This window comes from Chanos chanos, chromosome 3, assembly GCF_902362185.1.
Source record: "Chanos chanos chromosome 3, fChaCha1.1, whole genome shotgun sequence".
In the NCBI taxonomy this organism is placed as follows: domain Eukaryota; kingdom Metazoa; phylum Chordata; class Actinopteri; order Gonorynchiformes; family Chanidae; genus Chanos; species Chanos chanos.
This window is the reverse complement of record NC_044497.1, coordinates 47,805,276-47,820,275: the sequence shown is the minus strand read 5'-3', so window position 1 is coordinate 47,820,275 and position 15,000 is coordinate 47,805,276. Positions and strand designations below refer to the sequence as shown.

The window sequence follows — 15,000 nt, the reverse complement described above, 5'->3', positions numbered from 1 at the left end:
AGGCAGTAAAATAAAAAAGTGAAATCAAAAGTTATTCATAACAAATCAAAAAAAAAAAAAGGGGGGTAAGTGTGAATTGCCTCTTTTTCACTTGCTAAATAACCTTGTAAACATATCAAGTCAAAGTCAGTTGCGCAAACAGAAAATATAAAATGAATTAAACATTGCATATCAAATACTTATGGGGAGGAAGTTATATAAGATTGAGCAGAGGCGGCGTAATTTCTCGCTAAGCTATACTCATCCAATCAAATTCTTATCATACTAAGATAATGCGTCACAAAGAAAAAAAAAACCAAAGTCAATGGCCACAGAAGAAATACAAAGATATCAAAGGACAAAACGCCCTCTTTTCTTCGTATCACTCAAAAAAACCCCTCAATACTGAGAGATAAAGACTGCCTCAACTGATCTCAGACCTGCAATATTCTGTGTTGAACTAAGAGGGACTGGGCTTGGCCCTACCGCCCCATTGGTACAGACAGACGACCAATGAGCAACCGGGGTTTCTTTGGTTGGGGACAGAGGGTGGGCACGAAACGGAGTGCAAACCAAGTTTGGGGGGAGAGAGCCGGGACGGGAGAGGGATGTTACGTACGTCCTCCGTTGGTTCGTCCGTGTCACCCTTCGACTTGACCCCGTGAGTCACAGCCAGAAGTCGCTACACACAAACCCAGAGCTCCAGTAGAGGAGTGGACAGTCCCTGCACTGACAGACACATTCCAGAGATGTTTTCACCAGAGAACCACCTCTTTTCTTCCAACTACAGCATACAAACTAGCCCTGTCCTTGACATTCGCAAATACCCATCTGCAGTCACACTAACGGATTACGCTCTACGAGAACCTAGAGAGGAAATCAACTCGCACAACTCGCACCATTTCAAAAGTCTCTGGAACACAGGAAATAACACATAGTTGGAAAAAGACTTGAAGTGATGAACATGGTAATTACATTCAAACCACCCTATCCTATTATGGAAACATAGGAGAAACTTCTAGACCTGTTAGACACAGTGCTTGGGTGAGCACTGGGAGGTTTAATCATAATCTGGGCTTGATAAAACACAGGGAGGGGGTGACATATTAAGATATCCGAGGCAGGTGTGGGAATGTAATAAAATATTGATTTGGTTGGAACAAATAAATTAATTAATAAATGAGGGGGGACATGGAAGCCAGGGCCGCCCTGGTATGAATGTTTGATCAAGCTGAGTGTGTTAGCTGCAAGGCAAACAGAGCCGGGCTGAGACTTGCCAAATCCCTGATTACAAAGAAGGAGTGCGTTAATGAGAGCTGAAAAGAGAGGCTAAAACTTTCCCAGACAACACTGAAGCAAAAGCCAGCCATGGAGTGGGAGAGAGAGGGAGAGGCAGGGAGAGAGAGAGAGAGAGAGAGAGAGAGAGAGAGTATATGATAAGTGTTGAGTGAGAATATTCTTCGGGTAATGGGGCAGTGGCTGTGTCTTGAACTTTGAGAGTGCTTCCCAGAAAGAATTCTCAAAACATTACTATGGTGGGATCCATAGCCATTTCACATTTCATCCGGACATACTATAAGCCCTGTTCACGCGTAAGTGTCATATATGCATGAATTGTCATAAAATATTTTGTTTAACAATGTCATGCAAAACAATACTTAAGCACAGTATGGGACAATATGAGTGGAAGTAGCTAGAGATGGACAATTATCAACAGGAGAGATTACATTTTTTAATATGTTTATCTCGTTTTGCCAGACATAAAATGTACACACACACACACACACACACACATATATATATATATATATATATATATATATATATATTAGATATAAACATAAAAACATATAAAAAACATGACTAATTGTGGACAGAATTCTTGATTGTTTAGCAACATGGCACAACATGCTCATTTTCACTTTGTACCAGTACTCATCTGATATAAGTGAGTTATATGTAGGCTATACACAAAACAAACAATAACCAACTAATAATTTATGTGAGTCCTCACACAATATCCTTCCAATGTTATTCTCTTTTTGCATATTACACTGAGGGACCAGCTGATGCCCTCTTCTATCTGAGGACACTGGAGGTAAGCAAGTACAGCTAAGAATGAAACTTCTGTTCTGGTACTTCAGCCTCTGTCCTTACTCTGTTCATCGTACACACACACACACACACACACACACACACACACCACATACACACACCACACACACACATAGAGAGAAAGACCAACTTATGGTGAACTTCTGCTAAACCCATAAATCTGAATTTTAGCTATATAAAGGGCATTCTGGAAAATAACATTTGAAAAAAAAAAGCATAATTCAAAGAATTACTGTGACCTCCGCAGAAAAGATTCACACTACAAGGGTGGAACCTTCAATGAAGAGTGAGAGAGAGAGAAAGAGAGTGCAAAAGAGACAGAAAGAGAGAGAGGTGACGAAGACACAGACAGAGGGAAAGGCAGAGAGAAAGCGAGAGAGAGATGGGTGAAAAAGGCTTGTCTTGATGTGTGAGAACAGATCACGCTGGCAGTAGTGGAGTGAGCATTTCCTCTGCTATTCCCAGGCTTGGCTGAAACCTGATCATTCAGCGCTGATCTCCTCTGAATCAAGTACACATTCTTCACATACCAGCCTGGCATACGTCCCTTCACATCCGCCACACTCTCTAATAGGTCAATTCTTTCTCTAAGCCTCTAGCCCAGCTCAAAGCAAGGCTCTCAGCACTTTCTCTGTGCAGAGGAGTGAATGACGTACAAAAGAAATAGTGACAAGTGCAAACTCAGCTTGAGCCTCAACAGATTCCTATAATGATAAGACATATCATATTATCATATGTCATATATATCAGGGTTTCCATTTGACAGGAGTTACCAGTTATTGCCTTGTAAAATTGATTAAAAAAACTGATAAATTAAAAACTTGGCGGTCAAACTGTCCGGTAATAAGGCTCATACAAAACGTAGCTGTAATGAAGGCTATCCCTAAACAGGACATTTGTGTTTTGATAGCAAAACAGCCTACTCACAGCCTACAGTACTATAGGCTATTTGATGCCATGCAGGCCTGGCCTTTTTTTTTTAAACAGGCTACAGGTGTTACAGGTTACAGATGTTTCGTAATAGCCTACATTTTAGCGGCTAATGTTTAGGTTTTGCTCAATCGTCACTGTTCGTTTTGTTTAACTGTTACTCTTCATTAAATGGTCAAACTGATTTGAGCTCGTTGTCATTCTTTTGTCAACCTAGGTGTACATTATATTTGCGTTTGTTATGCAGACTGTTATTAAAACGTCACCGGTAAGTTTCAAATTTGTCCAGTAAAATAATTCTTTACAGACCTGCAAGAAAAAATCCTACTGGAAACCCTGATATATGTATATATGTATACACACAAACACGTATGTGTGTGAGCGTGCGTGTGTGTGTGTGTGCGTGTAACGCAGGCTAAATTTCCTCTGATCTGCTACCACTTGTCTAGCTTCAGCTAGCCTGGCCATAAACAAAAACAAATTCAAGAGCAAATCAAACAATAACCATATCTCCACTGTTAAGGAAAACAGAGAGGGACTAAAACACTAAAACACACTAAAGCACTAATACCCATTTGATCAGACAGGAGGATATTTCTGTTTTGAAAATCAAGCCGGTGGGCGCGGGCACGCTGCTGAAGACGTCAGGCGGTCTGAGAGATCAGCGGGCAGAGAGCAGCTGGCTGCAGCACACCGTTCCACACCGCACTGCTGTGACGTATAATTCCCTTTTTTGGCACCAAAGAGATTTTTCTGGATTAGTCTTCTCTGGCCTTCCCTGCTGCCCTCAAGACCTCCACAGAGTTTGGAGTGTGTGCGTGCGTGCGTGTGTGTGTGTGTTGTGTGTGTGCGTGTGTGTGTGGGGTGTGTGTGTGTGTGTGTGTGTTGTGTGTGTGCGTGTGCGTGTGTTGTGTGTGTGTGTGTGCGTGTGCGTGTGCGTGTGCGTGTGCGTGTGCGCGTGCCCGTGTGTGTGTGTGTGTGTGTGTGTGTGTGTGTGTGTGTGTGCGTAAGTGTGCGCGCATGCATAAGTGAAACATGGAGAGTCTGTGCTATAACCTAACACAGCTCAAACTGCCAAATCGGTTTGGTTGTGGTCTGGGAAATTGTTTCAAGGTTATGTAGCTGTCGAGAGCAGACAATGCTGACACGGGCTGTGATGGAATGAGTTTTTGAGACGGGGAGCCAGACTGACAGATTTTACGTGCCTGATAATTCCAGAAAAAGATATCCTGGAAAAAAAAAAAATGTAAGAGTACTTTCTCCCTTCACTCGTTTTTTTCTCCTTCTCTTTCTCTCTGTCACTCTTACACTCTTCGAATCTGTTTCGTAATAACTGGGTGACATGCCAATGGCCATGCTAAAGGCGCATGTTACAGACGTCAGTCGGGGAAGTGTTGACAGTTATGCTCAGCATGTGGAGTGCCTGTGTGCATTAGTGCTCTGTCGTTTTATATCTGGGACGTAGTGAGAACCTGAATGGTAGCAGTGTGATGTGTTGAGGGAGGTTTAGAAGTCGTGGTTCATTGCTACCATAAAGAGACAAAAAATCCCCCGGCAACGTCCGGAGAAATTTATTACATGGCTAGCATAACAGAGTCGATTCAGAAAAAAAAACTTGCCTTGCCACAAGAACAGTCCCGAGAGGGTACGGCAGGTGCACTGGACGACTGGACCAATAATTCTACTGTTGAGCTGTTCTCTCAACATTCTGTAGTATGCAGGTCATGTTCACCAAATTAAAACTCACGTAATGAAATGGACTCACAAGAGAAAAGATTAGAAAAAGAACTGCATGTATTAAGCTATACAAAATTTTAAACACGACGGAAAGGTCAGACGACTGGCGGAGTGGCAGAAAAATGAATTTATTGGTATGAAAATGGACCGAAGAGAGTCCAACTAAAACCTTGATCCTGGTGTCCTAAAAGCAACCTTTCAGTATCAGGGCAATATGAAAAATTAACTTCCTTACATTATGCTACGTTGTCAATCAAAGAAAATTGTCTTTTTTTCCTGACAGCTCTACCTTGTCAGCTCTCAAAGAAGATTAATTTCAAAGCAAGCTAATTTTTCATGAGTGACAAGACCCCAATTGCCCCCACTGTCTTGTGTAAAGGCATACTCACTACAATCTTTTTGATTTCAAAGGAAATATCATGCAGTTATAATATCGTGTTCTCCATAGATATCAGTGCTCTTTGCCAATAAACTGATGAAGTCATGATCACGCAGGTACTAAAATACTGATTTTCTAAAGCTTATATAATAACAATAATAATAAAAAAGAAATATTTAAAGCTTGATTCCAAAGATATACATTTTCAGCTAAATCCCATTCAATGAACATACAAAATGAGAAAACATTGCACACCAAGCTACTCACAAAACACAAAAAGGGTTTAAACTGAATCTGAGCATTTCCAGGATGCAACCGCATCAGCTGATTCCTTACATTGTATATGCTATCTTAGATAATCCAAAGAGTCGCATATGTTTCTTCAGATCAACACATATGGTTGGAGAGATGCTATTATGCAGGATATTCCTTTACATTTCTTTAAATACAGACATGTGAGCTAAGAAATGCATGTATTTACATTACCAAAACATGCTAATGATGCCACCTGTTGCTAACGGTGGCTGCTAAGCAAACAAACTGTCGGTATTTTAACAAAGAATTGCAGCATCTGTGAATAAAATTAAAAAAAAAAAAAAAAAAACCCTAAAATGTAAGAAATTCAGAGGCAGGGAATTCCAATAATTGCACAAAGCAATAAGTTAATAAATAAGAAATAGATAAAATTCCATTATAAGTGAATAGCAGCACTGTGTTGCCAAGAGATGAGCTGGTTCAGATGGAAATCTATGAATGGGTGTAGGAATGTGTGGTATGAAACATTATGAAAATAGGCTTGACGTTCAGCCAGGAGGCTTGAATAATCTGAGAGGCCATCTGATGTGAAACATCGGCTCTGTCTCGTGGAGAAGAAGCAGCCCTGCCTCTGAGCCAGTCTCCTTGCGAGCTTCACGTTTTTGGACACGGGAGAGTGTGAATACCAGCACGTGATCTACACACTCATTCAGTGCTTACGCTACAGTGGACACGTTACACGTTTGGATCTATGTTTCGGTTAACTGAAGCAAAGTGCTTTAAAACGACCAAAAAGAAAAAGGATTTCAGTTGAGTAAAAAAAATTGTTCGTTATTCTATAGTAACTGTAGCAGCTGATGGTTTGATGAATAGTGTCTTACCTGATGGCAGCCATGCATATTGGAGTCTCTTCCATAGGAGTAAGATGCTCTCTCTGTTTTCCCTGTTAAAAAAGCATAGACGATGATGAGTAAATGAGAACAAATCAATATTAGCACATACACCTGCATTCACGCAGTATCTCACAAAGATTATAACACTTTAAAATTACTGAGTCAAAAGAAAATTCTTCTGGATCTTAAACGACTGAGTTTACGCAGCAGAATTCAGTGTGCATGAGCCAGCTGCATAACTAGGGACAAAACATCAAAGATCATTTATGGGACAAATTGACAGTGTAATTCTGGAATGACCACGCGCATCAATCCAAGTTCTTTCCTGTGCTACTATCAATTTCACAGAGCTTTGTGTTGTGTAGCTACCTAAACAGACAGCTGGTATCAGCTGGTATCTTTGAGCTACGAGATCTGGTTTCTAGATGACTGCCTTTCATTCCCAAACCCTTTTCACCACTTTCACAATTACGAGAACCATTTCAGTCATTCAGAAGAAGCAGGTTTCGCCCATGCAATGGAAGTCACTTTGACGAAAGAGAAAAGAGAGGGAGGAAACAAAGAGAGACACGATTGTCAGCAATTTGTGACAATCTGTATAGAGGATTTTATTCGCCACTGTAAAAGTACTTACGACTTTGATAAAAGGGGGGGAAGATGAACAAGAGACAGAAAACAGAACTGGAGGGATTTATTTAGATGGTGTTCATGGAAAAAATTCTTTGGGCACTCTTAAGAACTAAGCAGCCATGTAACATTGTGCACTGAAATGTGTATAAGGGCTTCCACTCAAACAAAGAACACAACCCCTCAAAAAGCCGCCAATGGAGGCTGTTAATTATATATGAGGGCATGGTCGGCTGGCTCCCGACTTCAGCTTTGCTGGGGTTGAACTCGGACAACAGCCAGCTGCGCCACATTGGTACACACGCACGCACACACACACACACACACACACACACACACACACACACACACACACACACACACACACAACTGCACATCTACTAATTCAGCTCAACTCAGACAATGTTAATAAACCTGCTCTACTGTACATGGAAACACTTCTCATGACTTTTCTTTCCAAAAGGAATATCCCTCTACAGACTAAACTGGTAAACTCAAAAGAACTCCGCTTCCTACGAGCATATGTCTGAAATCAGACTTTCAAGATTAGTCCATTATCTTTGATTCCATATCGATCTGCTCAGTCACACACCAGAGCAAATGCACTTACATAACAGCTGAATCTCCATGACCTTTCAACACTAGTATCGCTCAGCATCCAAGAGCAGGCAGAGTGTAATTACACACATAAATCACAATTCTCCAGTGTTTTAATTCAGCTGTGAGAGTACTTGAGGATTTTAGGATTTAGCCTGTGGCTGTACGGAACATGTCGAATACTGAAAGGTCAAATCGGCGGTCACAGACCTCCAAATACTAAACTTGTAAATGGATTCTGCCTTTTTTTTTTTTCTAAGACACATTCTTAACTATTTTACTTTCTTAATCGGTAAATTAGCTTAAATGCAGCAATGATTTCTATGTCTCTCTCCTTCTCTCTCTCTCACTCTCTCTCTCTCTCAATCTGACACACACACACACATGCGCGCGCACACACACGCACACACACGCACACACACACCTCAACAACTGAGCTTTAAAATTCAAGTGCTGACAAGTGAAACAGTGTGTGAGGTTCAAATTTGATATTTCAGGTGCTTTTTATAAAAAATAATAAACACCAGCAGAAGTCCACCTGGGAACACTACAAACAAAAACCCTTGTTCTGTCTCTGTAAAAATAAGCAGACAAAAATGTTCACCACAAGAATGAGAAAGAGAAAATCAAGGCATTTGTACAAAAGGAAACAAAATTATATTCGCAACAGATTTTTTTTTTTTTAACATTCCCTTTTCCTTGAGAGGTCTGATAAAGTCATGTTCCCTGATGTTGACTGCCACCTCTCTCCGGCACACTAAATCCCTGATAATCCAGCGAACTGGAAGTCAGGAAGTGTGAGCGAGCTCCGTTGCAGAAATAAGAGAAGAACGCACCAGACAAGGGGACAATGTTGCGAAAGCTTGCGCATTGGAAACAGATGCCAGTGACTCGAAAGGAAAAATATTTATTAAAATGTCATGCCGAAAAAATAAATGTAGTCCACAGTCATCAAAGGCTAAAGAATTCAGAGGAACTGGTAACAGATGACAGTGGAGTGATGAAGCCTAAATAGTTGCCAATCTGATTATATTAGACATCTAAACCGAAGAGAGAACTCTGAATCACCATCTGTATAACAAAGGATTTTCCTGTTTTCTGACAAATTCTCTAATAGTTTCACTGAAAAATTCCAGAATTTCTCTGGAGAACATCAACATGCTTTTTATTTATATCATTTGATGTTTTATAATTAAACAAGATGCTATACCCAGGACAGACAGAAAGAAAGAAAGAAACAAAGAAAGAAAGAAAGAAAGAAAGAAAGAAAGAAAGAGACCATCTTTGAAATCTGACTCTGCTTTATCAGACGTGACAAAACAAGTTAGCTCTCTCCCATAGCTTAGACCATGAGTCTTCCTGAAGCAAGTTTCTCTGCCTTTGTAATGGCTAGGAGGGTGTTCAGCGAGCATGGATGACAGCCTCTTATTAAATAAAAGGCCACGTTCTCCAGGAATAAGAGGTTTTGTCATGGATAATACTAGATCTGGGCTGCAGAGCTCATAATCCGAAGATATGAGACGATAGAGAAAGCATTTTCACAAAGGGGGTCAGTGCATTGAGCATATCAATACCGCACATTTAGAGAATACAGATTATATTAAGTATACTGACCGCCCAGGGCAATAACAACAGCCTTCTTTGCCTATTTTTTTTTTTTTTAAATAAATCTGGTTGTTTTCCATTTGTAAATAAAGTTAAGCTGAAAAACTGCATACCGCTAGTTCTCGCACTCCTGGAGCTGGGAACCATCATAACCATTAAGTAGAGATGATTGTAGCCATAGATATGATTCATTTTTCACAAAAGAAAAGAAAAACGCTGAGGAGAAGAAAACAAAGCTGTATATATGCTTGTTTTTTTGGTTTTTTTGCTCTCCATATCATTGATCATTGCACTGATAAATCACGCTGACAAGATGACAATTATTTTCATTTTTCCACTTTAATCCCTTACGTGTCCTGTATGCTACAGTAACACCAACGCGAGTAGAGGGAATCTGATTTTTTTTTTTTCTTTTCTTTTCTTTTTTTTTTTAATCGACCGACAAACAATAGAAACAATATTGTGCTTTTGTGCTCCGGTTCTCATTGGAAAGCAGGAAAGAATCCAAAATCCACTGAATCTAAAGTGAAGCTCTTTACGCCAGAGAGAAAACAAAGGGGTTCAACCTGACTCTCAATCTGGGCCGGACAGAGATCAAGCGAGCTGAATTAGCACGGTGATGGTGCGTTATCAGACTGTCTAAAAGTGCCACCATAACCATCTCTCAGATGCATGGAGAACAAACAACTCTCTCACCTCCCTAAGACAGCATTTACCCACTGCAGTGATATGTATAGAGTGAAAACTAGAATAGCACTTTGACTACACTTTAAGTACACCAAACTATGCGCCATACTTGACCATACTAGACAGTCAAAACAAGTGGGAGGAAAAGCATACATTTGTACATAATAATTAAATTATAACAGCGCAAGCTCCAGACAGGCATGTTGCTAATGTTAGCTACACTAGAAATACATCCAAGAGATTAGATAATCGTTTAGCCAACACAAGGCAAAACTTCTGCAGAATCATTTTTGATTTAGTGTGTAAAGATTTACACAGTGTCTTCTGTTTATTGTTCAATCAAACCAAAGAGAAATTAAGATATGGTCTTTAAACTCAACATCTGTTTTTATTATTCTCAGATTCGAATGAATAAAATCATACAATCAATAAATTATTGCACTGTGCTTGTTCTGTTCTATTCAGGACTCATTTCTCATGAGAGAATTTACCTCCATACAAAACAACAACAACAAAAAAATAACCCAACATGATGATCAACAGACTCAAAAGAAAAACCATGTTTCCATGATAAGGTCAGACAGAGTTCCAAAACCCTTTGGATAAGATAAAGATGACTACAGTATCTGTATATCATTCATGATATGTTTTCTCAGCATTAAAACCCTACTGAAGTAAAACTCCTGCTGACACATACTGCTTGCATCTCTAGTGATCTTAGCTCTGCTGGTCTAAACCCACACAATGAACCTAAGACACACCTAGACTAGACAGCCTTTAAATACTCGCACTAAGCTTGTCAGGGAGACACAGGGAAACAATCAAGAGTGGTTAGACAGTGTTTGTTATTTACTGCATTACCACAAAAACAGTCAAAGGGTAGCGACGTTTGTTCACTGTGGTAATGACATGTAAGCAAAAGAAGAAAACACCTTCAGTCTTAAAGAAGCTATATTAGAAATTAAGAGAGAAGACCTATCCGGCTCATTCATTATTAACCAAAAGAGAAGCAGGCAATGGAATCATATAGTGACCAACAATTTCAGAATGATGTCCTCTGGCAGGCAATTTCTTCAGAAAATTAAGCTGCAACGTGTTTTCTTCGCCCTGTTTCAACTCTAACCTGCCTTGGTAGCATGGACTTCCTTCCATTTTAATCCTGTTAAATATTTGATGCAGAGTCCAAGCTTGAAAGGGGAGGGGAGGTTTGGGGAGGGAATGCCTCTGTTGCCTTGGGACAAGCTGAGAGTGTGCTCTATAGGCCAAGATCCCGCAAATTCTCCCGCCCCCCCCCCCCCCTTACCCTCTCCATCACAACGCTTCGGAAAATCACTGATCGAGAGACACGACCACAGGGTTAAGGATGGCAAATTACAGTGTTTGTCAAAAGGCCATGTTATCTAAGGCGTTCGGGGAACACAAAAAAGAACACACAGCCCAGTAACAACGCAGGTGTATCTTTCGTCTGTCCAAATCACAACAATTTTTTTTTTCACATTGCTGAACAATTTTAAGTGATACAATTGATCTCTTCTTTTAATTAGTGAGTACGACAATATTGCAATTTTCTACCTAATATTACAGCTGTGAATACGCGTTAAATTATAAGAAAAGATTTAATCAAAACAGTTAAAAAATTAAATACTTTGGTAAATGCAGATGCAAATAAAACTAATAATTATCAAGCCGATTAAAGCGATTACAAATAACTTTAAAGTTCCCGACAACATTTTGACTTTTAAATAAACGTGACAACAATAAAAAACTGAAATAACCTCTAGCAAGAACCAATCTTGATTCCTACCATAAAGAATTCACATCCGTATTTCTGCAGTAAGTCATGATATGAAGGCTGTAGAAACATGGAAGTATTTAAAAAAAAAAAAAGGTTTTGTTTCACGGATACGAGTTGAAAATCAGCGATTGCCCTGCATATGGCTTTCCAGCAAATTACTCAGACATTCCTTTTAAATAAAGCTCTTTTTTTTTTTTTACATGGTAATTAGTCATTAAAATCAAACATCAAAGAAGATTGAATTAAATAATTAAATCAAACATCTCAGGCAGCTCTAAAGTTTGAGCTGTAAACTTGTTGAAAAATAAATAAGCAAAGGGCACGTGTGGGAGGTTGGTTCCGACATCCTAAGTGCTGGCTGATTAAAAAATAACAGCCGTGTCACACTCAGGTCTTTGAAAGCTTCCCTATCACAGGATTCGACTGCAGGCTAAGCCATTGAAGGAGGGGACTGAAGCAGGTGTGACAAGATGGTGGATTTTTTGGCTTTCCTCTGCCTCTCACAGACAGAAGAAGAAAAAGAAGAAGGGGAAGAAGAAGAAGAAGAAGAAGAAGGGCAGTGGGTCTTAAATCTATGCTGAGGTGAGGCTCACCCCCCTAAAAAAAAAAAAAAAAAAACTCACATGGAACTTTGTGTGTGTGTGTGTGTGTGTCTGTCTGTGTGTGTGTGTGTGTGTGTGTAACGTGATTCATGGTGGTACAACTGAAAGCCAGATGAGCTTTAAAAATTCTTAAATATCCTTACATAAAGGGAGAAAAAAAAATCAACAAGCTTCATAGCAAGGCTGCTAGTAGCTCCAGACAATTTCATTTAGGCATGATCACAAGAATAGATATTTAGTTTAAACAGTAAACATACAAAGACATAGAGGTAGCTGTTTCAATAATAAATAAATAGATTATTTTAACTTAATAACAAACCTTTTACTGCCTGAATTCTTAAAAAAAAATTTTAAAAGAGTTGAAAATATATTCTTGACAACAGACTTACTATGACTCATTCCATTAAAATCTTCTTTCTATACTGACTTTCATGTAATACTGGTATTACTTGAACACAAAGGGACAGTACTACTGCTGCTGACAGGTTTGGGTTAAACATGTTAAAAGATGTGGATGGCTATGTACTACATTTGTTTATTGTCATAAATAAAAAGATACAAACAACACAATAACTGTAATAGCCCAGACAGGAAGATATAAAGGGGATCACGTCAAACAAAAAAAGGGAAAAAGGGAAAAAGAAGAAAAATGTAATGAATCTATGATTCTACTAGTTAAACATACTGTGGTTTCTGGCAGAGGCAAATTCTGGTTCATGAAAGGCCAAATGCAATTTGTAGCTTTTTTGGTTTAAAATAGTTTCTATGGAAAGATTTTAAGAAGGAAAACGAAAGGTAGCGTTTTTGTAAAAACATGCCAAAATGCAGTTGGCAAATTGAACAGGAATATCAAAGTGAAGTTGGCATGAGGGCGACAAACGAAAACTGTGATTGGTCAAGGTCAGGGGTATGGGGGTTGGTCTTCCGATTGTGGTTCTCTGCCAAGTTAGGGATTTAAAGAATCTCACATAGGGCCTGTGTTTTCAGTTATCTTTGTACACCACTGAGACCAATTGAAGTTAAAGGGCAATATTCAATTCATGAGATAATACAATCTATTTCCCTGAATAAAGTAAGAATTATGAAATCCGTGATTATTTGGTCTTTGAAAATTAAGACAGGAGAAGGAAATGAAAAAAGATGAGGTTCTTGAGTATTTGTCATGTACAAGCTAAAAATACAAAAGCACACATTATTCTAGAAATTGCATAATTAGATATGTCGACAGGGGTATTTCAAATCTGCGAGGGTACATGGAGATATCTGGACGGATGACTGAAAATAGTGCTAAACGAAGAGTTATGAAGAGGAAAGCAGACGGGAAGGGTTAAAAAATCTATTCCTGTTTTCTGTGGGGGAGGACGGGCAAACTGCACAGACATGAATCATTCTTCGTAATTCAACTGTTTCCATGACATCAATGGGCATCCTTCCAGAACTCCAACAAAGTCTAAAAGGTACAGAAGGGAAGCCACTGTAGCCATAGGGAGCTGGCTTCAAAACAACACACCAAAAAAAAAAAAAAAAAGAAAAAAAAATATCAACAACAACAACAGAAAAAAAATTACACATAGTGCATCACAAATATTGTCTCCCCATAGAAAGCCGCAAATTTTGCATTGAAAATTAATTTTACACATTGGTCGATGAGCAACCAACGGCACATCCCTGCCAGGCACTGGAATCTTGGCAGAGGAACATTTGAATAAATCAAAAGATAGATAAATAAATAAATATATCGACAGAGGCAGGGAAGATACAAAGCCACAGCATTTTGTTAGCTATACCGTTTAGTGTCTAATTGGAGGTGCTGCTGTACGTGTTTTCTGAAAGCTATTGATAGGCAATAGACGGTTGAGATCCAGGGGATTAAAATTCAGCAGCAGCATTTTGAGAGCTGTGCACTTGTTAAGTTCTTTTGAATGCGCTTGATTACATTCTAGGCAGGCACCCCAATGCAAAACAGCTTCCATTATCCCACCCCCACCTCCCCTGTTGAGAAATCAATAAAAAAAACAAACAACGGCGCCACACACACAACCGAACGCCCGAACCAATATTCGATTTAGGCGACAAAATAATGGTGTACCTTTACAAAAGGGATGGCACATGTATCGGTAAAATGCCATGCACACACACACACACACACACACACACACACACACACACACAGAAAAGCAAAAAGACACCTGAATTTTTCAAATGTTGGGTGGTGTTCAGGGGTTTGTTGCTTTGAATGCATAAGGTAATTTGGCAAATTCGCTCAGACGAAAAAATTAACCCTACTAATCGTTGCAGATTTGGCATTAACTGTAAAGTCAAACGGAATGGCTCCGAAATAAAAGTTGGTTCGGAGCTCGGGCTGCACGTACGCGTGCGTTTGTCTGCGAGGGAGCGTGTGTACGCAAGACTGTTTGTTTCAGACAAACCTCTGTTGCTAAAATGCGGCAGTCGCTGCAGATTTTTCTGTTGGCACGGTGACAGCGGTGGCAGTGCCAAGCCCTATGGCTAAAACTACTAAAAGACGCATAAGGATAGCATTAGAGCTCAAATCTTCTCTTTTTATTCCCTCCGCAGCGTTTGCCGGCTCAGGATTCGGCGTTTTTTTTTTTTTTTTTTGGCGAGTTTACGCCCTTCTCTTTATTTATCGATCCCTTTGTTGATCTCTTTTCGTCTCGTAATCGGCACCACCTGAAATGTGCTTCCCGTTTGAGACCCTCTTCTCCTCATTTACTTTTCTATGTCTTTCTTTTGTCTTCTCCTCTTCTCTTTTTGAAGCTTTTTTTTGTGTGTGTGTGT

General features: G+C 39.6%; 1 protein-coding gene across 1 annotated transcript in view; it reads right to left on the bottom strand.

The window, feature by feature from the left end:
- Positions 1–15,000, bottom strand: part of tcf4 (transcription factor 4) — a 147,505-nt gene that overhangs the window by 69,187 nt on the left and 63,318 nt on the right. The window contains exon 7 of the mRNA XM_030767015.1: positions 6,277–6,338. Coding sequence (XP_030622875.1) covers positions 6,277–6,338 — 62 coding nt within the window. The remainder of the gene's footprint in view (positions 1–6,276; positions 6,339–15,000) is intronic.